This window comes from Haplochromis burtoni, unplaced genomic scaffold (genome assembly GCF_018398535.1).
Source record: "Haplochromis burtoni strain Fernald_Lab_line unplaced genomic scaffold, NCSU_Asbu1 Contig_499, whole genome shotgun sequence".
NCBI classification, from domain to species: domain Eukaryota; kingdom Metazoa; phylum Chordata; class Actinopteri; order Cichliformes; family Cichlidae; genus Haplochromis; species Haplochromis burtoni.
Window position 1 is genome coordinate 362941 of NW_024582860.1, and position 25817 is coordinate 388757.

The 25817-nt window shown below is 42.1% G+C and overlaps 1 protein-coding gene across 1 annotated transcript in view; it reads right to left on the reverse strand.

Moving 5' to 3' along the window:
- Window positions 1–11826: 11826 nt before the first annotated feature.
- Window positions 11827–25817, reverse strand: part of LOC102307193 (eukaryotic translation initiation factor 2-alpha kinase 3) — a gene marked incomplete in the record, with an annotated part of 26711 nt that continues 12720 nt past the window's right edge. The window contains 4 exon segments of the mRNA XM_005946848.3: window positions 11827–20932; window positions 21404–21466; window positions 21567–21665; window positions 25434–25577. Of these exon segments, the coding sequence (XP_005946910.2) occupies window positions 20795–20932; window positions 21404–21466; window positions 21567–21665; window positions 25434–25577 (444 nt within the window).

The window sequence follows — 25817 nt, forward strand, 5'->3', positions numbered from 1 at the left end:
GAGTTACCACAGCAGATTTTTTTAAAAAATAAAGATATGTTAACAAGGCATCGTGCAAAGAAAGGGAAACACTTTTCCTTTATTACATATTACTGTTTATGATTTTCTTAGCAGTCGTGTTACTGGGGATTTTGATAAATGCTGAGTAATTGCATCACTCCTCTGCCATAAGAATCTTGGAGCCTCCCACGGGATCATTAGCTGCTGACGGATTTGGAGTGATGAAGCCTAACTCGGTGGGTGGTCCTTATCTGAGAGTCAGGAAACAGGGCCAGACCCATAAACACCCGACTCACCACAGAGGAAGCACCCGCGTATCGGAGACCACACCCTACGTCGCGGTAAACCTTTAAATATGAGGAAAAGAAAGGGGGGCCCATGGGGCTTCATCCACATCTTCCATTCTCACAGCACTTCTGGGCAGAGGAAAAACAACGACCCAGATTGGATTAATTTCCACGACCGGTCTGTTCCAGTAAACATCACCGTGCACGCAGGCGCCGTCAGATCACTGCGATCAGCGTGCCCGCTCCACGCTGACACCATAAGAATGGCAGCACATGTGTTCCTGAGTCACATCATCTGCTTAGCAACATGCACGCCGGGGAGAGTAGGACAGAGCGATGTGATTGGGGGAGACCGGGACCCTCAGGACACAGAGCGCTAATTGCAAAGCCGTTTTCCTTTTTTTCCCCCTCTCCCCCTCCTCCATTTTTAACAGATGCAATACGCCAGCCACACAAAAAGGGTTGCATAACCGGATTTTACAGCAGATACCTCCTCCTCCTTCATGGCTCTCCCTCCATTTCCATCCTTTTATGCACTGCTCACCACCACCCCTAACCCATCCTCTTCCTAGCAACTACATCTCTTCCTCTCCATCCTCTCATAACAGCTGGGGCTGAGCCAGATGGTTCAGATACTATTTTAGAGATTATGCACAGACTAAAGAGGGAAGGATTCTGCTATTTTGCGTGGTTTTTTTTGGTTTTTTTTAGAGCAACACACTTTTAAATGTGTGTATTTGGGACACAAACAAAAAATGCTTTGTTAATTGGTTTGAAGGCAGAGTTGTTGACCCGACTGGAGTCTTTGGCAGGCCTGACAAAAGGGCTCAGTGTGGCCAGCCTTTGTGCTGCCGAGCTGTAGGAGCGGCTTCCATATTGGGACAATATGCGGCGTGACCTCTGACCCTCCTCGGAGGTGGTGGCCGGAGACCACTCAGAGATTTGCGATCCAAAAACACAAAGCGTTCCAGGCTCGCACACATCTACGAATAAGAGAGAGAGGAAAAAAAACAAACATGTTGGCACAAGTAGACAACACACACATGCACACCAACTGTTTCTTTTCGTTCATCAACCCTCTGGGCCAAAAATTACACATGCAAGCGTTTTGCTGTCTGACGGGGGCAGGGCAGACTTGGCTGGGTGATCTGAGAATATTTGCAACGCATACACACACACAGTGACTGGTGATTACACTCTGTAAGGGAAGGCGAACATGAAGTATTTGTCGCCACAGGGCCAAGACGGCAGAAAGGGGGTTGGGGGGAAGAGCTTGTTGTGCTTTGTGGGGAGATGGGAGGGAACGAGACATAGATGTTAGAAGACTTTTTGTTCAGTACAGTTTCCACATCGGTCCCAGAGGAAACAAAGACAAATTATGCAACGCTAATGTTACTCAACCCTGATTACATTTTTTGTTTTTTTCTGTGAACACCAGGCTATGCATGCATACATGTACAGTTTTTACACTTTCCCCCCTTTTTTTCCCCACTGATAGAAGTGCACGTCTCGAATTGGAGGAGCAGACTCACCGTTGCACTCTTTCCATGTTTGGATGACTGCATCTGCCGTCCGCAATAACTCTCAGAGTGATGCTCAGTGTGCCGAGCGTGTTTTGATGCTTGTGTGCTTGGTTAGAGAGGGTGATAGGAGGACAGTCCAGAAATAGAAATGTTTCATGAAAACATCAGAATGGAGAATCATTTCACTGTAAAGACTAGTTTCATAATCGCCCTGGAGGAAGCGAGGCTTGTCAGTTCCATTTGAGCTCCCTTTTTTTGCCCTAATTCACTTCTGCAACTCGAATGTATTTAACCCAGTGTCAGCTCCGACTACCCTCGCTCCCTTATCGTAGCCTTTTCTCCTGTCAAGTTATGTTTGTTACAAAAGAGTTGACTTTATTCCTTTTTTCCCCCTTTATCCAGGAAGCGCTGTGAACATCAGACGTATGATGATTGCTGGGTTACAGTATGTGAGGAAGCAATCATTCTCTTTGAATGCCGGTCAAGAGCATGAGCCATGAGTAAACAAGGTGTGGCTCGGTGCAGATGATTTTTAGACAACTCGTTTTCCTAACCAATCACGGTCTGAGTCATTCTGTTTTGGAGGATTCTCCCAGGATTTGTGTGCAGTCCTGACAGCAGCCCAGTCTCACAGCCCTTTTTTGGCAGGATGCTATGAAATAGACTTGTCAGGTCTCAGGGCACAACAGACAATGTTTATGTAAGAGGTCGGAAATAGGCCGCGGATTTTGTCATGTTTAACGTTAGTCATGAGTTCACCGACTCTGTCAGCGCAGCGTCAAGCAGCCATTCAATGTGGCCCCCTTTTTTATTTCTTCCCGAGACGCCGCTTATTTCTTTTTTATCTTGCTTCCAAAGAGGCAGACCTTCTTATGTTGTTGTTGTTTTACAAGAGTGTTCTTCAGGCTTGCTGAAGTTCTTTAAAGATTATTTTAAACATTGGCTGCTTTTCAGTCCAACACTGATACTCGATCATTTTCACCAGAATGATTTTTAAAGCCACCTAACTCTGACGTACGAATCGTTAAATTAAAGGCTCCAAACTCAAAAGGATGAACCAGTGTTGTGTCAACAGACAACTTAGCAAAGAACGAGCAATTATAAATAGGATCTTTAGGCTCTTTGTGACTAGCAGCCTGTCTTAAAAAGCCCTGTTCACTGAAGCCTCATCAGAAATGGCTTCAGTGGAAGGGTGGCTTCTTAAGCGGAAAAGGCTGAGGTAAGCTAAATTACACAAGAAGTGGACTAAAAATAATAACTAATTGAAAGCTGAAACTACTAACTAAAAATACTAATCCTTATTGTGGCAAAACATTTAACTCTGAAACACAAATATCAGCCTCACGGTGGCGTCAGACAGAAATATGTTTTTTCTCAACATTCTGTAGGCTTCATTCTTCTATGACTATGAATCTCTCCCAGATTTCTGTCTAGTAGCTTTTAAGAAACTTCAGTCAGCGCCTGGTGTGAATTACTCACATTACAGTGCATGCTGAAGCGACTAAACCACCAAATTGACTCACATATTTCAAAACATGAATAAACAGCAGCAACTGAGAAATGCAGCACTTCACATGCTGCATTATTATTGCACAGCCAGGCAATAAATTCCACAGCGGTGTCTCTGTTGACCTGATAAAATGCCCCTTTCATCATATACGTGCAGCATATTGAATATGTAAACTATCTTACACCTACCATCACTAGCATCATCACTAACATGAAAGCTTTACACTGTAAGCTGTTAATCACTGGGATCTACTTTCTTGCGTACAGAGAGACATCTACAGTAACTCATACAAATATAAAGGCACTGTCAAGTCTTCAGAGTGTTTCAAGCAGCTAACTGAGATTAAAGTCAGGCTAATTTTCACAGAACACAATGCTTTGTTTCCTAAAAATAACCCACACACAACTGCCAAAAAAAGAAAGGCACATTGATTATCAAATGCCAATTACAAACCCATCTCGCCTCACCATTCATACACACACATACACACATACGACCTGCTAACCCAACCTGGCTCCAGCCTCTACATCGGATCAATGCAGATCCACATCAATAGGCTTATTAGAGCTGCAGTTGGGTGGGGAACAAAGCCGATTAGCTGAGTCTCCACAGCCTGTCCCCTTAGGTTGAAAAGAAACAGAAGGGTCACCAGTCACAAGGTCATTGTGGAGCTGGTTGGTGTACAAACTGAGGTGGACCAACACCCTCCTCTCAGCACTTATGATTAATATGGTGATTAATATAGTTAGACTCTGGGAGACATTTATCAGCACAAACCCCAGTGATTATTAATCATGTTTGGCTCACTACTTTACCTGCTGCTTATGCTAATGTATTAATATAAACAGCTATACTAAAAGTTATTAGAAAAATAGACCTAAAGATAGGCTAACAACTAGCTAGGTGTTTTGTAATTTTTTGGTTATATTTGCAAAAAATCAGACTGGCGAGGTGTGAACTGACTGCACATCTGTGAGATATGACCAAAGTCATATAAAAATAAATATAAGACATTTATCGTCCCGACAACGATATATATCACATTTCTTTTTACATTTTCTGTAAATTCTCTGAATCTCGGGGAACTCGATTTGCGTGAAGTTTTTCTTTTTTGCTGGTCGTGTACCTGGAGATAGTTCTTTTGACCGATGCATGAAACTATACACTTTTAGACATTTTCTTTGTGAGTATTTATTACACGGCGTTCTGTGGGGAAAAGCCTGTTCTAACGTTCGAGTCTAAGGCTACGTCCACACGTACACGGGTATTTTTGAAAACGGAGATTTTCCGTTTTCGTTTTAAAAAATAATCCCGTCCACACGTAAATGCAAAAACTGAGTTTTCAAAAATATCCACCCTGGCCGGAGTTTTTAAAAATCTCCGTTTTCAGTGACCAAAAACGCAGTTTACGTGTGGACGAAAGGTGCAAACGCATAGACAAATCTGCGTTTTCAAAAATACCCGGGTACGTGTGGACGTAGCCTAAGGTTGATTTTTTTCACCTAACGGCTCTTTTTCACTTCTCATCCATAAACGCTCTGCGTACTCTTTCACGTGATTGAGTTTATTTTGAAAAATCTCAACAGGATCTTCAGCTTTATTGTGAAGGTTTATGTGGAAAATAAACAAGCGGACGGTGGAGCCACGTGATGGCTTCACCTCCGTTGTTGCTAACGACAGCGCATAAAAACAGTCGCTTGTCCGTCCGTAGTGTGGTTATTTTAAATATAAGAGAAAGAGAGAACTTTAAGAAATTAATACTACAGTGGCCATTAAAACGATGAAAAAAATATTGCCGTAAACAGTTTATTTTGCGACACCACGAAACAAACAAACAGCGTAATATGAAACGTAGAGGTTTTCATATCGTCATCCGATATATAGCGTTATATCGAACAGCTCTATCTGTCATTCAATGATTTCAGTCAGAAAATATGACATGAATGTCGCTAAAGTCCGAGCCAGGCTAATTTTTGTTACCAAAGAACATGTCTGAAAACCTGCCAAGTGACACCGGGACTATGTGAACTCCGCTTCTACATTCGTTATATAACAACATACACAGAAGGCATGAAAGAGCCGTATTCATGCTTTCAGGGTAATTTCATCATGATGGGAACCAGAGGCCCCATAAAGCTTTTTTAATGGGCTTTCAGTGACTAGCATGACCACTCCATGATCTATGTGAGTACTTCCATTCAAGTGTACTAATTGATAAGACAGAGACAGGTTTAAAAAATGGAGCACAAGCTGAATACATGGCTTGTAAAGTGAGAAACACGTGAAAAAAGAGACAAGATAAACACTGGGTTTCGTGTAAAACAGAGGCCACTGTGTTTAGTTGGAAAAGGAACTTTTCCAACTCCTACTATGTGCAACTGTAGATGAATGTGCTGCTCTTTCCCCCCCTTTTTCCACAGAGACGCAGGCCTTATGGTCTGACCCCTGCTTTGTGAATAGGCTCCCTGCACTGTACGCTGTATCCTGAGACTAGCAGGGGGAGTAAGACTGTCTTCTCTGACCCCACCTCCAGCACAAAGGCCATCTTTGACTGGGAGGCCTCGTAATGAGTTGAAGGCAGAAGTGGAGCAGAGGCCGGGGGAATATCTGATGACTAAGGGGCTGTGAACACCACTGTACAAACTGTGTGATTAATGAATGCAGCATCATCACATACTGGCCTTCACCCAGTGCACTGAGATCATCACCTCCCCTCCCGTCTCTCCCGTCGTGGCCCAGATTCATTTGAAAAAAGGAAGTGTATGCTTTGACATATGGATTAAACCCTTCCAGCGAGGCAAACTTGCATGTCTTTTAGGTAGTTGTTATAAAGTCAGTGAGGTGTGCTGAAGTGCGATATTGATCTGGAGCCTCATGTCTTGTGTGCTTGCTCGGGATTTATTTGCAGCTGCTGTTACTGGAAATGGATCCCCGGGGCGATCTGGATTCAGCTGATCCAATTAAACGCTGTGAATAATTGATCTGACAGTGAAACTGAGCTCTGTCACATGGGAGCAGTGACATCATCATTTAAGGGTTGAAATGGTACTCCTGTGCAGCTGGAGTGCCCCGGGTTGTTTGTTCCACAATCAGTTCACTGTATGTGATTACCGCCTGTGAAGGACACTAAGCAGACCATGAGGACACATGGGGAGGTTACACTGGCATTATGAGGCTTGGCGAGACTGTGCAAAGATAACAGACTCACTGATAGCCGGGGCCCGGAAACTCGTGAGATTGTCACATGCTGTAGTACACGAGCATGAGTCCACGAGTCGTCCGGTTACACCGGCAAAGTTACTTTCTGATATCACAAACAAATCTCTCTTTGTTTCCCTTCTAATAGTTTGTCTTTCATTTAGGTTGTGTGCAAGCTGTTCTTGCTTTGCGTGCTACGATAGCCAGGCCGAAAGAAGACCTCCATATGAACCAGATGGACTCTGCATGGGTTGATTATCTTCCTGGCCATGAAATAAGGTGCAAATAGGAGCCATCTTTGGCCTCGACCTTGGAGGAAGCTTAGACTGTAATATCTAATGAAACGCTTTCAGAGAGGTCTGCTCCTACTGCTCACTGCTTTTTCATCTAGGTCTGTACCACAAATGAGAAAAGGAGGCTGTTGAACATTCAGCATCTTGTCTGAGTTAGACTCTAACCCTCGGTAAGGAAACGGAGGTGGTGCTAGTGGTGGGGGTTGGGGTCTCCATGTCTCCATCCTAGAGAGAGAGAGAGAGAGAGAAGAAAGGGTAGGTGTGGGGTCCCACTCACAGCTGACTCTACTTCTGCAGACATTTTGCCGGGTTGGCACTTATAAGCCGGTCGTAGTGAACTCAGAGGCCCGATGAAATCATCCAGTGTTTTCCCCACGTGGTAACACAGTCATCATTTATCACCGTGTAAAGTCTAGGTTTGTAAACTCAAATTATTGCTATCTGACTGCAGACTGCCTCGTCAACTAAGCCTGATTCAGATGAAAGCATGACTAGTTTGTTCCCAACAGGCATGTGGTTCCAATCTTATTATTTTGCCTTGCATTTCTAGTTTAAAAGGACCATCCTTTACCACTTAAATCATGAAAGGAGACTTAGAGTTAATGTTAGTGCTCCAGATATTTGCTCCAGAAATCAAAACCAAGCAAGGGGCTTTTTCCTTCCTTCTATTTTTTTTAGAGGCTTCTCACCACTCTTATTCATCCATCCATCTTTTTAACCGCTTATCCAGGTTAGGGTGAAGCCAAAACCTTCTTGGTGTGATCCAACTGTGCAAACCACTTGACGTAGTTCTGTTTGCTTTCCTAGAGAAAAGTTTTTGTAGCTGTTGCAAGCACCAATTAAACTTTTGACTTCCCCTGTTTTCTTTTCATCCTTTATTTAGCTGCGGCAAACTAATCGACTCTTAATGTCACTATAAGCTCTGTTTCACTGAACTGGGAAATTTCAGCATAAACTCAGATTAGCTACGTCAGCAGGATGTACTGAAATGTGAATTTTTTTATTCTGTCACCAAATAAAAGGATGAAAAGGTGAATTTCCAATGATGTGATGGAAGTATTACAACTATTATGTAACCTAGCAGCTATCTTTAAACATATTAAGCACAGTACAGTGTGTTATCATGTGCAAAGGCCTGGTCAGCTGAGAAGCGTATTCTCTATACGCAGATATCTGCTGGGACTATCGTGAGATTAGATTTTCACTTCCTAGTGTTTGTGGTCAAAAACCATTCATGATAACGGTGCTATCTTTAGAAAAATTAAACAACAGCAAAAAGCAATAATCCTATCATTAAAATGCATCTATAGCTGAGTTTGTGGAGTGTTCATGGTGCAAATTAAGAACTGCAAAAAAGACTAATTAGACAGTTATTTAAATTATTAGTAAATTTCAATACATTGTTATGGCAATATTCCAATTATTTGCATATGAAAATGCAGAATCCATAAGTTAGGGATCAGATTTTTTGGCTCCGCAAGCTTTTCTTGTAGTTTAAGTTCTGTTGACCAATCACGTTTGATATCTCCCAGCCATCAGCCATCCTCACAGAGGTTTAGCTTTTGATTATAGCTTGTATTAATTATACCTTCAGGTTCTGCTTTCATAAATGATGATTGCCACATGGAGCAGGAAGTCATGAACCACATATCCATTATTCAGATATCCAGAAGTCCAAACAAAAGAGAGCCAGCACACTAGCTGACGGGTTTTGAGACTGTGAGGAGAGTCTAGCCTATTCAGACACGTATATAGCACTTTTATTTGCAAATTCATGGCCAAATCCATAGCTTACAGTAGCCGCTTGCCATTGACAGTAGTCTAGCTGGTCACCTCTCCAATATTGACTGCTGAGTGGCCTCAAAGAAGGTCGCAAAGATAAACTTGATCTAAGTTTGCTTTGTTTTTTACCTGTTTGGCAAATGTTGGGTAAAGCAAACAAGCTGCACAAGCAAACTACACATTTATCCACAAATTGAGCCATTTGAACTTAATGTGGACAGTGAGGGGACCCTGTCAGTTAATTAGAAGAGGGAGGTGACGGCTTCATCCATCACCTTACCTTCCCCCCTACACCCCGAACATCAAGTCCAATAAGAAAACTTCCCTCATCCGTCAAATCGCACCACATTTCCAACTGCAAGGACCACAAATGAGTGGAGAGCTGGAATGAAATCTTTCAGCAACACACTGACATGAGCTCGACCTCCCCGGTAAAGGTCACGCAGTGTTACCATAGCAATGGGGAACACCACCGGTGTGTTAAAAAGGTAGCCAGGAGGGGTTGTGAGGGAGGGGGTGACTAAACTGAATCCATGGTTGAGGAATTTCAATGGGTGGGTGAGGATGCGTGTTGAATCTTAAAATATTCGCTCTAAATGAAGTCGCAGTAGCTGCGCCTCTATTCATTACACCGCTCTGATGTTCTATAACCATTAACATCTGTTAAAGCCCAGTACGCACGACGACACATCCAGCTCTCTGGACAAGGAGGGTATTTTTAGACGTGTACTCATTACTGCTGAGAGATCATTTGTAAAATGAAGGACGGGGAAGGGAGAAGCAGGCCAATAACACCGTGAAAGATGGCATCCATATTCAAATACCTGAGAAGCGAGTGGATTTAACTAGTAGTGAAAGGGGGCGAAGGTGAGATGCGGCGGCGGCGGTGTTGGTGGTGGTGGTGGAGGGCAGGCCAATCAAAGATTCTGAGGAGGCCAACGCGATAAAATAGTCAGGGCAAGGTCGAGAAAATTATACAGCACATTATCCAGTATCTGGATGCTTCGAGCTCCGCTTCAGAAATATAGACAACACATGTAACCTGTAACTAATTACACATGCTCATATCACTGCTATGTTCTCTGGACTGAATCCATTGTTCTCTCGCGGATCAGCGTTCCTCTGGTAATGCAACCGTAATTCAAATGAGCTCGTCAGCTCTATTAGCAGAGTGGTTATCATTCAGGATCAGGCGTGCTATCGATTGTTCCATTATTCGCCCCCCGAAATGATATATATCCTACAGTCAACATGTGCCATATTTCCTGTTTTGGCCATACAGTAGTTGTATGGGATTGTGAAAGGGTTATCCATTTTTCTATAAATGCATTCTGATTTCATTTGTTGCAGGAGGGAAAGTGACATGCAATCCGTCTCCTTATCCAGGTAGAGCTTAGATTGGATAAGAATATTGTGCCATTATCTTACAAAGTGAGGAAACAAACACAGATCAGGTGGTAGACAGCTCTACCTCTTCTGTTCTCCAGGTTTTAGAATGGGACGTAGGCTGGAACAACAGTGCCCCCTGGTGGACCTGCTGCAGTGAGTAAACCCAGGTGTTTTTTCCTAAACTGAACATCATTCAGAATATAATGTTTATATAATGTAATCTGCATGGTGCCCTTAACCTCCTAGGACCTGGCGTCCACGTATGTGGACATCACATTTTGCCTGGTCTAGACCAAAATAATACATTTTGCTCTACAAGGGCCTGATATCCAGATACGAGGACATTATACTGCAACTGTTCTATCAAAATTTAAAATAAATGTCCTTATATGTGGATCTCATATCTCTCAGAAACAAAAATCTGGTAAAAAAAAATCTGGAAATTCTTTGTTTTTACATTCATCAGGTCCCAACGTGCCCAAATATCAAAGAGAAATTAAAAATTCATGCCATGGAAGAGTTCAGGTTTTAGGAGGTTAAATAAAGATTTGTCTGATTACAGCTGCTGCACTGAATTAGTCTAACTGTGTTAAGGGAAAAAAAACCAAAGAGAGGCAGTCCAAATATGGCTTTTCTGTACCCTTGTAGTCCCACCAGGCTGGCGCTGGCACTGGTAAAATAGAGAGAAAAAAGGCACAATGGAGTGATGGGGGGTGGTCTTTGTTGCCAAAGCGTTCTTTGCTATTGCACAGTTAGAAGTGAGCACACCAAATATCCGAGTGCCACTCCACTGCGAGGCCAAGTTGGTGTGTGGTTCCAAATGGACTCGGCCAATTTGGCCAGTAACTTCCCGGGAGGTTCAGTAAAGCCAGACATTGTCCTCACAGGCACCCAGAACAGCAATGTAACCAGGTGCTGAGAGGTCAATGATGGAGTGATAGTATGATATTTATTCATGGAGGGAGATTGTAGGATCTGAGGAAATCCAGCTTGCTTTCGGTTCGGTACGCATATGTATCGAACAATACAAATTTTTATTTATTTTATCAACTTTTCTTCTGACGATGCTGTCTGTGTTGAGAGCTCAGTGGATCTGCGTTCGACTACTCCGCCTAGGCTGCACTGTCGAGCGCAGATCCACTGAGCGCAGCGCAAGCTAGCAAGACAGAAGCTAAGCTCGTTGCAACATGGCAAATTGAACCTCCCCCACCCTCATTCAGATCTGGCCTTTGGAACTATTTTGGTTTTCATGTGACGTATGACCCTGAAGGTAAGCGCGTCATGGACAAAAGTAAAACAGTATGTTGGATGTGCCACGCAATGCTCAATTACATGGTGGGAACTAGTGCGTTAGCGCAGTTAGCTCGTTAACGTTAGTTGACGCCGTCCAGCCCCACGCACGGGGCGATCCGCGGTAGCTCGTTAACGGAGATTTGCCGTGTTGTGGCGTTAACGTCATTTCAGATTAACGCTGACAGCACTAGTGGGAACACAACGAATATGACTGCACATTTACCCGACATCATCCTAGTGCAAAGACAAGTGGAAGCAGACAAAAACAACAAGCACGCATGCTACAAACTTTACCCGAGTCATTTAGACAGCCGTTAGCACAGATTCTCCTTATGGGGACCTGATATGTTTAATATGCTGCTGAGAATATAGCCCAGAAGAAGCGTATAGTATAGCTTTTATTTTGGAAAGAGCCATTTCTCTGTAATAAACTCTCTTTTCCAAAGATGAGTGATTTCTCGATCAGATAGATTTATTTTTTATTACTTTGTTGTTTCAGCAACATTAAATTTAAAAACTGTACTTTTGAGTTAAAAGTGGTGAGGGGAGGAACACAGGAGAGGAAGACGGGACAAAGGACAGACTGAAAGATAGGCAGAGGTTACCAATAACTAATGACTGAATGTAAAGTGGTTTATAAACCTAGAGTAAAAAAGGGTTAGAAGCACTCAGCGCATCATGGGACTATCATCGATCATAATGGCTTATTGTCAGGAGCCCTCGTTAAAGGGGTTCAGCCAAGTGCAGAGCTGTCTCTGCTTAGTTTAGGATTATCTTTGAGTTATTTTTCCTTTTTTCCCTTTGTAAAGTCTTTGATTTCTTCTTTAGTTGGCTGCACTGCATATATGACACATTAGATCACAGATGTGAAGGATATAATAAAAATACTGGCCTTCTGAACAGTTTATTTCCGCCTCCACCACTCGATCAACTCTCACATGGTGACTGTCTCCCGAATCCAAACTGGGATATGGTTCCTCAGAAGAGAGACCTAGTTTCTTCGCTAGTGCTGCTTCTTTGTAAACAGATGTTCAAACTTATTTTTAAATGTTGCATTGGATTTGCATTTAAATGACTCAGTCTTTTACATAAACAATGCAATATACTGGTAATATAAAATATGCCTCAGTGTAGCTAAAGAAGTGATGCATCTGCTTTTCACAGCTTCAACCTCTGAATGCACATCTGCCACCCACACCTCGAGAGCCTGCTGATTTTTATTGAGCCCTTATAAAGAGGATCCAAACAAAAAAATGTTCCAAAGACATGGATGTGATGTCACTAACTAATCGCCCAACATGCACTGCAGCAAGCCCCCTTCCAGTGAAACAAGGTACCGCTCGTGTCTCTGTGTGTCGTTTGCTGGTGATAATACGGCACAAAAAGACTCTTAGGGACGACATTATCTCCAATGTTCTCTGAAGACTGACATGCCTGTAATGACCAAGCACAGCATGCTCTCTGTTGATAGTGCTTACAAACCTCAATTTGGGAGGTGGTGGGGGGACAAAAAAGAAATGCGGACGACAGAATGCCAAGTGTGATTCAGACCACAGGGTGTTGATTTCTGGGAAAGTGGCTCCGGAGGCTGGAAGTACAAAGACAGATGGCAACATGGTGCACCGATTCCCCTATGAGGCTTCACACACAACAAGAAATCTATTTATGAGATGGCTCTCTGAGTGTAATGCCACTAATTTGGGTCTGATGAAGAACACAGGAGCCGTGTGGCAGCAGCGGAGACTTTCAGCCATCTCTAAAAGGATTTTTGAGAGGCCAGATGTGGTGTGCAATGAATTTAATTCGACTGCATTCGTCCCTAAAGAGCATCTTATCAGGTTATACGCTGACTTTTATATACGGGAGCGACTGTCTGCCCTTGAATTCATTTCATTTTTATGACCTTTGATGAGAATTGAGATATTTATTTTGTTAATAAAAATATAAAGAACAGAGGTTAGCAATAGTTTGATGCTTTAAATTTCCAATGCAGCACATAGGCAACTATTTTACTAATTAAAATAATAATAAAAAGAAATTTACAAAGATCCTGAAAAATATCAGCAACTAAAACTAACCCCGCTGGAATCAAATGCAACCTTCAAGTGATGTACACACTCACACAACAATTGATTTGTTGTTTTTGGAGGTACCAGACAGAAAAGGCTTCTTTTCCAATAAAGATCAATACAGATGTCTAGGGCAGCATTGTCTCTGAATGGATATGTGATCAGCCTCATTCCCCGACCCTCGCTGTGAATTACTTGCGGCGTTTGAAATCTTGAGTCTGGCTTTGTCCTTCGGTCCACGGCTTCTGAAGCATCTCAACTATCAAATTACACCAACCAGTTAGGGCCGATTTAAGAGAAATCACTTTTTAAAGGAGGGAAAACAAGGAAACAGGCAACGCTGTGTAAATACGTGACTGTGTGATGAAAATTGCTGGTGGTATTACCTCCTCCATCAAAAACCTCCGCTATTGTGGTTAGCCCTTTAATCATAACATGCATTGCATCTGCAAGTAAGTCGTGATGTGCACTGCTGAATATTTTCCGTGTGAGACACCCTTCAAAGGAAAGGGAAAAAAATGGAGTCGATTTTAAATTCATCTTTAAAAACGTACAACCTAAGGGGACCTTTTCACTTAAACACGAGCTAACCCACTCACGCAGAAAAGAGGTTTAACAGCTCTCAAACGCAAGACAGGCAGGGCTGATTGCAGGGAAGGAGGCAGAGTGTGTCTGCTTTTAGAGGCTGTGTTGGCTCGAGTGAAGCCAAACTGGACACAAATCATCTGGAGCACCATCCAGAGGGGTGGGCGTGTGGGTGGGTGGGAAGGCAGAGCAGATAAAACGAATCCTAAAAAGCTCCTGGCAGCTGAATAAAACAGCCCCAAAGGCTGTCTGTCATGGCATGGTGTTCAAGCGTTGGCCCCCTCTTTCTGTTTCTGGCTTTGTTCGTGTCCTGGTTTCACGGCGCCTTTCATCTCCCTTCCCTGCCTCTCCCATAGGTGCCTGCGTAATTACTACTGACACAAAGAGAAGGAAGCAAACATGAATCCACAAACATTACTAAAGTAATTAATTCCCGTCGATTCACTCTATCTTTCGATTCATCTGCCGGTTTGATGAGCTTGCCTGCTCCCCCCCACCTCCCCGTCTTATTTCCCCTGCAAAGCCTGATAAAAGAACAGAGAAAACCCAGATTTATTGTCACTTATCATTCAAATTACGCAACAAAGTCACCTTGCTTGATCCTTTCAGCTCTGAATATTCTAATTTGTCAACTATAAACACTTCACCACACAGCCTTTAATAGCACGGAGAGGAAAAGCTTGAATCCTATCTCACGGCTTCAGTCTGCAGGTGCGGGGAGCAGAAGCAGATACTTCCCTGTGAATCATTTAATGGCAAATAAAACTGTAACTTCACAGTCTTTGAAGAAGTGCAGGCTGTCTGGTTTTCGCCACGGCTGTGATATATTTATGACAGCAACGAGGAGGATGTCTCTGTCCTCGATTTGGAAGAATCCGTCTAGCCGTAAACAACATTAGCGTTGGCGGTTGCAGTGGATGCAGTGTTGTAATCTTCAGCTCGAACCTTGTTTGATAAAGCCTTTTTCTCCGCAGAGCACGTTGGTTGTGGTTTAAGAAACCTTCATTTTCTTCTTGTTCTCTGGTTTTGCCTTCTCTTTCTTTGTGCTTGCATGAGAAATCCACTCTAACATCATGATTGCATCACCTCACACACGTCTTTCCTGTGGGCATGAAATCGGCACAACAGCTGGGCTGTCAGAAGGTGTCGTTTTTGCAAAAAGGAAACAGGGGAATAACTGGCTGCGCAGGCTTTCAGAGGATCCTCCAGACACGCTGCCGCCTACCCCCCCTCCTGCTGCTCTACGATGAACTGCTGAACTCCAGATGGGGCTGACTCTTTGACTTATTAAAGATTTACCAGGTGAGTTTGGCATCATTCTCTTGACCTTCAAAGCTGCAAGATAAGGGGGACACTGCACCAAGATGCCAAGCATTTGAGGACAGGAAGCCACCAAACGACTTTGTTGGATGGACTGTGTGGGGTGGCTGTCAACAGAGAGAAAGCGCTATCATTTGTAGTAAATTACAAACCCACGCAGAGTTACACAAGGCAGCCTAAATCTAGTTGGTGTGACAGCCCCTTCAGCTGAAGCACAAACGCACACCTGCCAAGAAAAGAGGACGCATGCCCACACATGCATCTCACTTGTATCCACGTGCCCATAAAAGCAACAAAACACACCGTTAGACCAATTTCACCAAATTTACGCAAACAGGGTATTCATTTTTTGCAACAACGGGACCATCTTTAGAAAATCATTGTAAAAAAGAAATCACAACTCTTTACAGTGAACATACCTTAGAGTTTAGGGACTTTTCAAAATTTCAAACCAAGTCAAGAGGTAAAAGAGAAGTCTCTGTAGCAGTGATAAATAGCAGCAGCTAAAATCATGTGATGTGCATTATTACCTCTGACAGGCCTGCTCTCAGGAGACAGCGGGCTGGTATTTTGGAGGGATAAATATAACAAGTGAGAATGGATGGAAAATCTCCACTGAATATTTGGCTGACGTGGAGCCAGATCTGAAAAGTCAGTTGTCTTTGATTTGTCAGCGCAGTTATGGACCCGCCACAGGCCGTCTGGGAGTTCTCCTGTGAATAGGTTTTATGTAACCAGAGTACAAGAACTCGGGGGAGGATTCACTGTAGGCGTTGGGAAGAGGATGTAATGCGCGGACCTGCCAGTTAGAGCTGAATCAGGTGGGTCTGAGTGAATGAGGTGTTTTCCTTTCAAATCGCAGCTCAGATGTAACGGCTTGAACATAAAAGCAATGGCAGAACTTTTGTCCTGTGTTCAGTATAACCACTCGTTTATGGTGGGAAATTAAGAAAACACCAGCAAATGGAAAAAACGCTGCAAAAGCAAACAAAACACAACGGAAACAGAAAGAAAACAACCCGAAACTAAACGGAAGCGACAACAACGTGAGGGAACAGCGGTGGAATTTACAAGCTAATAGTATGATATGAATCATGTAATTAAAACACGCATTACCTCCATCTTTTCCTCCCTTACAACGCCAATGAGACCCTCCCTTCTTTTAAGCGTACCTCAATGCGATCCTTAACGTTTTGGTTTCTGTCACCTCCGCAGCCGCTCTGTCCTGTTGTTGCGTCCCCAAAAACACTTCTGTTGTGTTTTGTTCAAGTTTGTTCTCATTTATTTGTGGGGTTTTTTTTTTTTCAACTTCTGTTGAGTCTTGTGTCCTTTTACAGTATTTTTCTATTTGCTGGTGTTTTCTTAAGGTGCAGTCCGTTTGACTTCTCGAGGTCACCGTACTCATTCATCTAGTAGTTCAACTTTTGCAAGGAAACAACAAAAGCCTTGACTTTGTGCAATGATGACGCAAACAGGTCCCTTCACAACTTCTAATTAGGGCGACCTTTGAGCTGATGACACCTAGGGTAAATCTGACAACAGCCGGGGTTTGGAAAGACATTTCATACCGAGACCATGATACTGAATAACACAACACATCTTGATACACAACTACATATTTTTATATATGACTTTACTTATGGTGAAGATGGAACACTTTCTAGGATTCAGATTTGCCTGGAAAGCGCCTGGAAAGTACCACAGGAGGTGCTCACCATGTGTAGTATTTTTTATAAAGTAACCGGATGAAATCGTTAAATTAGAACATGTGCAGGAGACAAAACACTGATGTTCCCAGCTGTAGCCCTGTCCCTGTTTGACACCCAGTTAAAGGGTTACACTGTAACTTAAAATGACTCTCAGAGAGACTCCATGTTTAAACTCATTTACTTCAACTTGTGAATTTATTACCTGGGACTTTAAATGTGGTTATCTAAGGATTCAGGGTGTGAAGCAGCTGCCTGTTGTGACCTGCTAGGAGAGCTAATAAACATGAACTGAAACGGTCCATTAAAACCAGAAGAGCCAGAAATCATGTACATGTTAAGAAAAAGTGCTGAGTGCTAATAATTTGCTCTTACATTGCATTATAATTTCCCCCTGCTCACCAGCCACTTCACTAAATAGACTTTCTCAGTTGCTTGTTACTGATAATATCAAATCAGCCGACTGCAAAAAGGCAGACACGTTTGAGACAGCAACAGAAAATCCGAATGAGAGCATCAGAATGGAAAATAAAGGGTTTTCCCACATAAGCGTCTCTGAGGTTTACAGATAATGGTCCAAAAAAGAGAAAATCTGTGGATGTGGATGTTGATGCCAGAGGTTAGAGAATGGCCACACTGCTTTGAGCTGATAGGAAGGCACAAGAGCATCTGTCAATGCACAACACAAATAGAGGCTACAGTTCACACAGCCTCACCAAAACTGGGAAACACAAGACTGGAAAAGTGTTGCCAGGATGTACGTGTATGTATACATAGTACAGAATTCAGAGCAGCAAAGTTCTTGCAAGCTGTATAGTCATTTAAATCTTTTGCCAGCATGTAACATAACAGCATGCTGAAAAATCACAGGTGTGGCCCTTTAAACCCTACAGCGTTCCTTGAGTGGAGTGGACGGTGGCTGGATGTGGTTCTGGAGAGGTGGAAAGCACAGCGTAAAAGCCAAGTGGAGCCTCGGGCAAGACACAGCATGCGCTCATGCTCCAGTTAACCTGAGTGCACCAAAGGTTAAGTGAGCTATAATTTAACAGGAACTTCTGAAATATATGCATAGGCAGGGGGAGATGACAAATCCATATCTCACCGGTCACATGTATTCTGAACTGTCACGTTTCATTTTGAGGTCTGCAGGTGGGCAACAGCGTTGTCTTTGCAGCAGAGCTGATTTCTAAAGCGCACAGAGCAAAGCAAACTCTGGTTGCTGCTTCTGAAATGAGGCTACGCACAGAGTAATCGTTTGGCCCGACCCCCGGGGACTGTGGGGAGACACTCTGACTTGTGAGTCCATTTTACCCCCGGCAACATGGTTCAAGCCACTGACTAGAAGCACTGCTTCAATGCCCACAGTGCTCTCAGAGGAAGTGACCTCAATACATCCAATAAGCCTGCTCGCAGGAGCGCGACAGCTGCAGAAGATTGGAGACACACCAGGTTTCTTATCTTAGATGCTGCTAAAATGAGAAAGTACATTGTTTTGGTGGTGTAAATGTCACAGGAAGAACAGCTCAAAGTTTTCTCATGCAGTCGCTATCTAAATGACATCTGCAGAGTAAAAAAAGAAAAGTCGACTGGCTTGAATAATTTTGGATTGTAATTGAAAAAAATAAGAATTTAAAGGCAATGAATAGAAAATAGCAACAAAATTCTAATTGTGTCTAAGTGCTACAATCCACAGTAAAGAAGTAATGATTTTATTGATGATAAGAGTCATTTGTAAAATGCAGACTACATAAGATGGTTGTTTGGGTTTGTGAATTCACACTGTTCACTACAAAGATGAAGCCTGATTGCAGCCACACACTGTGAAGGTGGCCCAACCTCAGCTCTGTGATCTGATAGTGAAGTGATGTTTTTGTTTTTTAACTTTTGGATGGACACACGTACACGTTTTGCGTGTACTGATTTTATCAATGAACCTGCAATACTGCTATTTGTGCAAATCTTTTTCCATTTGCTCACTAAGTGTGGTTGAGTTACATATCACAGATCGCGATGCTTTTATAAATTTGAATGGATTCCAACAAAATGTTTTTCTCACGTTCACTTAAGGCCTTTTTTTGCTTCCACACAGCACCCGTTTAGTCCTTGTAGTCAGGTCAGTTGTGAACATGTGTCTATAAATAAAGAGCCAAATATTTCACAGGAGATGCAACATATTGGGCTTTATCGGGCCGAGACAAACGTGCCTCTATATCCGAAGTTATCACATCGTGAAAAAAGGAACTGTAATATTACTCGTGTCCGTTTTGTGTGGTTAAAAATCTTTTAAGTAGCATTACTAACACTTCTCAGCAAACACCAACAGCTGCAAGTTACTGTAAGTCATTCATGCAGGCTACAAGAGTCTTCCCAAGGTCTAGGGGGGAAGATCAGTGAGGGAGGCTTAAAATATCCCATGTTCACTGCTGAGAGGATAAGGATCTGGATCTGCGTGGTTTCTTTCAGGAGCTTTCCCCTCTTTTACTGCTGCTGTCACAATGAGGTAGTGCTGTAGCTGATAAGACAGAAATCAGTCCTTCACCTATGGCCTCTCCACAGGCGGCAAGCAAATTTTAAGGCTCTTTGCACTGTGGAGATTGTTGAGGTAACATACTGAGCTGCAGGAGCTGATTTGTGCTGATTAGCGGGCCCATGTGACTGTGGGCACCGGGTCCAGGTGATTGTGTGGGATCCTGCGTTTGGCACTTGTTACTGCGGTTTTCCACTGAGATGTTAATCATCCAGCATGCGCCAGGGGCATGATTAAATGTCACGCAGCGCCCTCAGCTTTGGCCCCCTCACTGTGAATAAACCTCTCTTACCCACAGGCAGACAGGGCCTGGAGCCTGCAGCCGCAATTTGAACTGCCCGACCTATGCAGTGCCACAGCTCCCCCTACAGGCCAAAGAACGAAAGACAACAACAACAACAAAAATTCTTTTTATTTGACTTAGAAAACGTTACTCAAAAGAGGAAACTGTGCAATCACCAGGTGACGCACAGACATAAATGCATATAGAAAGTATACAAAAGACAAAAAGATTTTTTTAAAAATGCAAATGACATAAATTAAGACAGAAGAAAGACAGAAAAAAGAAAGGATTGTCAGAAAAACTGAGGATTTTTCTCCAAGCTTCACATCCCAGTGCACCTCAGACTGCAATGGAGGAGTTTACCGACCCCCAACTCAGAGGTCAGAGCCTGAACTTCAACAGGTAACAGACATTGATGAGCAGTTAGTCTCATCAAACCACGAATCATCGTGACGTTTTGTTTCTACCTGTTCATGATTTTACAGTAGAAATGTTTGAGTGTTTTTGCTTTGTGTTGTCGGCTTTTTGTTCATACCTAAAAACTATCAGACTGTACACGTGTCCTCATTAGGGCACAAATTTGTGTTGGTGTGTTTATGGTGTAATGCGAAAGTAATGCAACTAGCAGTGCAGCAAATTACTTTCTCTGGCGAGTAATTAAGTAACATACTACATTACTTTTAAGAAAAGTCAGTATGGACCGGTGGTAATATAAAATATTATATTATGCTTATTCTTTATCCTGCAACTGTAAATTCAATATGTGATCAATAAAATATCTAGTCATGTGTCAAATGGCATGGTTTGCACACTTCCTGGAAGGATGGGCAGAACTGGTCATTTAAATTTTAAAATGAAAACTACAGGTTGCTGTAGCTTCAATGTTTGGTGGTATGTTCTAAAAACGATCATTTATGATTTTAAGTTGCATGTGAATATTTGACATTATTCTGAAAGTCATTCAAGAGCACCAATGGATCTTCCCCCCCCCCATGTGCAGATGAAATTCTTCTGTTGTATTCCCGCTATTTAGACAGTGGCCCTTCCACGACGCGCTATTTCTTCAGCGTTTATCCGTTTAGCGCACTCTTCCAGGTCTGTTATGACCTTAGACGCTTCAGGTCGGTCTTCGGGATTCATACTCAGCATTGATCTGATGGTGATGTACTGTAGCATAAAAAGAGTAATAAAATATTAGAAACAATCTTTCATCTGCACCATTTCTAGCGCTCAACTTCAACAACATTTTCCACTAAGTGTATATCTTTTAAATCCAGAGTCTTATTTCCCTAAATATGATGATCATCCCTTTCTGATTTTGTTCTCATCGCCATCAGATGTTTGATCCTGAACGTCCTGATGCTCCACAGACTTTCCTTGCTTCCGTGACAACTAAAAAAAAAAAAAAGGCCTTTTCTAATGATTAATTAGCCTTTCAGACACTGGAATACTGGAGAGGTGTTTGCTGGAAATTGTCTTCTGTTACCTGATGTAAATAATCCATCTAAAATCAAACGCATACATTTCTAAGTGACCCCAAAAAATTGAGGTTTTGGATCACAGCCTTTACTCTGCCAGCACATGTCGTGAGAAATGCACACTGAAATTTGCTAATACACTGAGAAAACGTTGATGTACCTCCCAGTCAAAGGTGGATGCAAATTCTTTGGGAAGCTTCCGTTTCCTGATGTCTTCCCATGTCTGAAATTCAGAAATATAGTTCAGGAAATTTCTAATGAATAGTTAAAGACAAAACATTTGACCTTCTACAGATTATGAGCTACCATGCACAGCAACCTACCTTGAACTTTTCATAACAACTGGAGATTTTCCAAAGAAGCTCAAAGTAGATCAGCCCCAAAGCAAATATGTCAACCTTTCTGCTGTAGTTCTTGCCCTTCTGTGTTAAAGCAGTTAAACAGCATTAATAACAAGAAGCACTGAGCGCACAAACCTCCACCAAGGCAGCTCACTCTCTGGTCAGTGTTTACATTTAAGGGAATAGTACTGCATTTTGCATATAGAAATTCTGTAAGCATGGTTAATAAGTATTAATCGGTACTGATTTGTAAATAATTGGGCATGAATAACCTGAGCTTACAGAGCTCTAGACTAACTTTTTTCCCACGGTTGCACTGTGCGCCTAACGTTTGTTCTTCTTAGGTCCACCAACACAAAAGTTAGGCACACCCAAATTTTTCAACCGCATCAATTAACACTGCAGTTTTTACATGTGCACTTTTTTTTGGGGGGGGGGGGTTGCTGTCCATACAGGCAATATTAATTTGTAACAATCTTACACAAAGTTCTTTTTTTGGAGCGCAGTTCTACAAGAAAGATAAGTTACTGAATAAGTGCTTGTGCTTAAAGCGCTTTGGCAGTATTGTAGGTAATGTTACACTTAATCATCATCTCGGCCTCCTCTGACAACCTGTTTCGCTGCTGCCTGCAGTTTAGAGGCAGTGGGAAGAGGGGACACTTGCATTTATCGCGGCATAGAATGTGTTTTCAGTCATTTTTCATCTTGTCATTACCCAACAGCTACATCCACTTCTGTAGGGCTTAGGCTACTCACTAGGGCTGGGTATTGTCACTGATTTCTATAATTGATTTGATTAAATTCAATTTTGACTCAGTCAGAAATATTATAAATCTGATCATTTATCAGTACTGACACTTGTGAGACTTCATCAGGGATGTAAGCATCACAGCAGATGCCTTTGTGTCAAAGTAACTGAGGATAAAACACAGAAAACATGAAAGAGATTTTCCTGGCCTGACTTTTTATATCAGATAACCACCTTAAAATTATTCTGCAAGCTAAGCGTTTTTCAATTTTCTTCAATTTTTTTTTTTAGAAATTATACCAAAGTATTAAACAGCAAAATTAAGGATTTCTGGTCAGAGGTCATTTTGGGGGGAAAGAGAAAAACAGCGCCCGACAGCACTGTAAACAACGGTAAACTGGTGTGGAATAAGCAAACGAATAATATAGAAAACAGATTTGAGATGGGAAACTGTTCTTGAAGTACATTTTGGTCGAAGACGGACAAAATTTGTTGCTCAGAATCAGTGAGCTGACGACTTTCAACCCCGACGGGTTCGTGCCATCAGGTAAGAAAGCCGTCATCTCACCGATACGTCGGCTCCACGCTCTGTTTACGGCTTTGTGTGGAATCGGTTTACTTGCTCTCATTTACTGTTTTATCTGTTTGGTGGTTGTTCAAATAGTTTTGTGAGCTCCTGGCTTTTCTGGCAAAAAACAATATTTAAAAATTGATTCAGGATTTAATGAATCAACGTTGCGTTATTCAAGCTAAAATCCACTTCAATTGGAAAATCGACTATTGAAACCCAGCCCTACTACTCACCCGTCTATCCACCTAAACTTTCAAACGTACACACACGTAGGCCGAAAGGAATATCTGGACCAGGACCAATCAGAGGTCCTCTCCCTTACTATCTCTGATTGGTTTAGACCACGATAGGGGCATAATGTGCATTTGCTGTTGATTACATGGAGACTTTCAGAGTAGCAGAGACTTTTTTTTCTTCTTTTTAATCAAATGACTGGATGATTTTTTTTTAGTTGCATCATTGAGAAATTAGAGCCCCGGGCTAATTATGTAATAATACAATTTTCTAACTAACTAAGCAGCTCAATCTTTTTTTCTTGACGTGTTCTTTAAAGATATAATATGTCGTGAAAGAAATGCAGATGTAAAATGCAAAAGTGAGGTCAAAAGGTTAAATGTGACATATTTGGATGTAAACTATAATGTGATATTTAGAAGCCACATATACCAGTATCATTTCCTAAATTGAAAACGTATAAACAAACAGTACAATTTTAAGCAACGTTTTAAATATTTTTAAAGACATTTTATAAAAGTCTGACCTCATTTGACTTTGAAGGAATCGGAGCTCAAGTAATGTGTTATTTAGAATCTCTTTATACACTGTATTGCCAAAAGTACTAAACCACTTATCCAAATCACTGAATTCAGATGTTCCAGTCACATCCTGACGCACACAGTGCACACAGGTTGCTGACTTTCTGCAGAGTCAATTTCTACAGAACTCCAAACTTCATGTGGCCTTTAGATTAGCTTAAAATCAATGCGGCTTCATGGAATAAGTTTTCATGGCTGAGCAGCTGCATCCAAGCCTTACATCACCAGGGACAATGTAAAGTGTCAGATGCAGTGGTGTAAAATACGCCTTCACTGGACTCTAGAGCAGTGGAGACGTGTTCTCTGGTGTGACGAATCACACCTTGGTGGTTTCCAGGAGAATGGTACTTGTCTGGCTGCACTGTGCCAAGTGTAAAGTCTGGTGGAGGCGTGGGGTTGGTTTTCAGGAAGTTGTTCCAGTGAAAGGAACTCCTAATGCTTCAGCATAATGAGAAACTTCGGACAATTTTACAGTCCCAACTTTGTGGAAAATGTTTGGGGATAAACCCTTCCTGTTCCAACACCAGCGAACAAAGTAAGGTCCATTAAGACATGGATGAGCATGTTGTGTGTGGAAGAACTTGACTGGCTGGCACAGAGTCCTGACCTCAACCCCCACACAAAGATGAGAGCGGTAAATGTGAGCCAGTTTTCAATAAACACACTCCTATAAACACACTGCTTGTCCAGATGCAAAGAATGGCTTCATATCAAATCTTATAGATTAAGAATTGAATATTGCTCAAGTTCATATGAGAGTCAAGGCAGAGGAGCAAATACTTCTGGCAAATATATTGCATGATTCCCTATATGCCTATATGTTGTCCATAAAAACATAGTTTCAAGAAATAGCTCTATGGCAATATCATCAATTGAACGTCTGATCACTCTATTGAACTTTGAGAGGTCAGAGGTCAAGAATGATTTATTTTAAATCTTTTTACAATACTTTATGTTGACGATACACACCACACTTATAAGAATCATAGTTTCTAAGTTATAAGGCTTTTTGTAAATTTTTAAATACATCGCAATAAATCATAAACTTGAACTTGGTGGATGTATGCCACATTTGAATGGGTTGTTAAGATGACCCCACTGTACACGTCTACAAAGTTTTATCAGAATAAATTCAAACGTTTTAAAGCTGTTGTGTTTACAGACAGAACAACACGTATGCAAACGCTACCAAAAACAGAACGTCCTTGGTGGAGGAAACAATACACTGAATTCTTCTTCACCATGACTTATTACAACACAGCCTGTACTCATGAAGTCACCATCATTTCACTAATCCAGTCATCAAAGGCTTCAGTGACAAAAACCACTTAAGAGTAGAATAAATTTGAATAACAATGATACAGATATATTCAAACTGATGATTATTATGATACTACGAAATATAGAAATTATCCCTTTGAGACAGAAATTCAATTTTAGGATTAATTAAGACAGATTATTTGGTCTGTATGATATCAGTGAGCAGGGTTATTCCTGATGCAGTCATCTCATGCACACAGATCTGCCTTTAAGCACAGAAGCCCCAACTAGCTGTTGATTCTGTTTGCAAGGAGCAGCTAATCAGATGTGAAGGCTGAACTGAACTAAGCTGCAGGAAGAGAGGATACTTTTTCAAAAACGCAGAGCTACTCTAGTAGAACCCAAAAATAAAATGGAGCAGCTGGAAATTAGCATAATAATGTCGACGGACTCACCTGTTCAGGAGCCATGTATGATGGTGTTCCCTTCTCCTCAGTTCTCTTGATCGGGGACTTGTCATCGTCGTCGTTCTCAGCAGTGACCAGTCCAAAGTCTCCGATTTTCACTTTTGTGTCCTGCCCAAACAGGATGTTGGCAGGCTAGCCGGATGAAACAAAGCAAACATGTGACCAATTGTTACATCCTTTGAGGCTGTGGGAGTGTGTGGGTGTGGTGTTGCAATAAACAGTAACGAGTGAGAATCTCTGGGTTTCTATGGATTTCGGTAAAAGAGTAAACCGAATAATTTTAGAAACGTAAAGTCACATACGAACATTACACCTTGTTGTCAGGTTTTAACACACACACACACACACACACACACACACACACACACACAC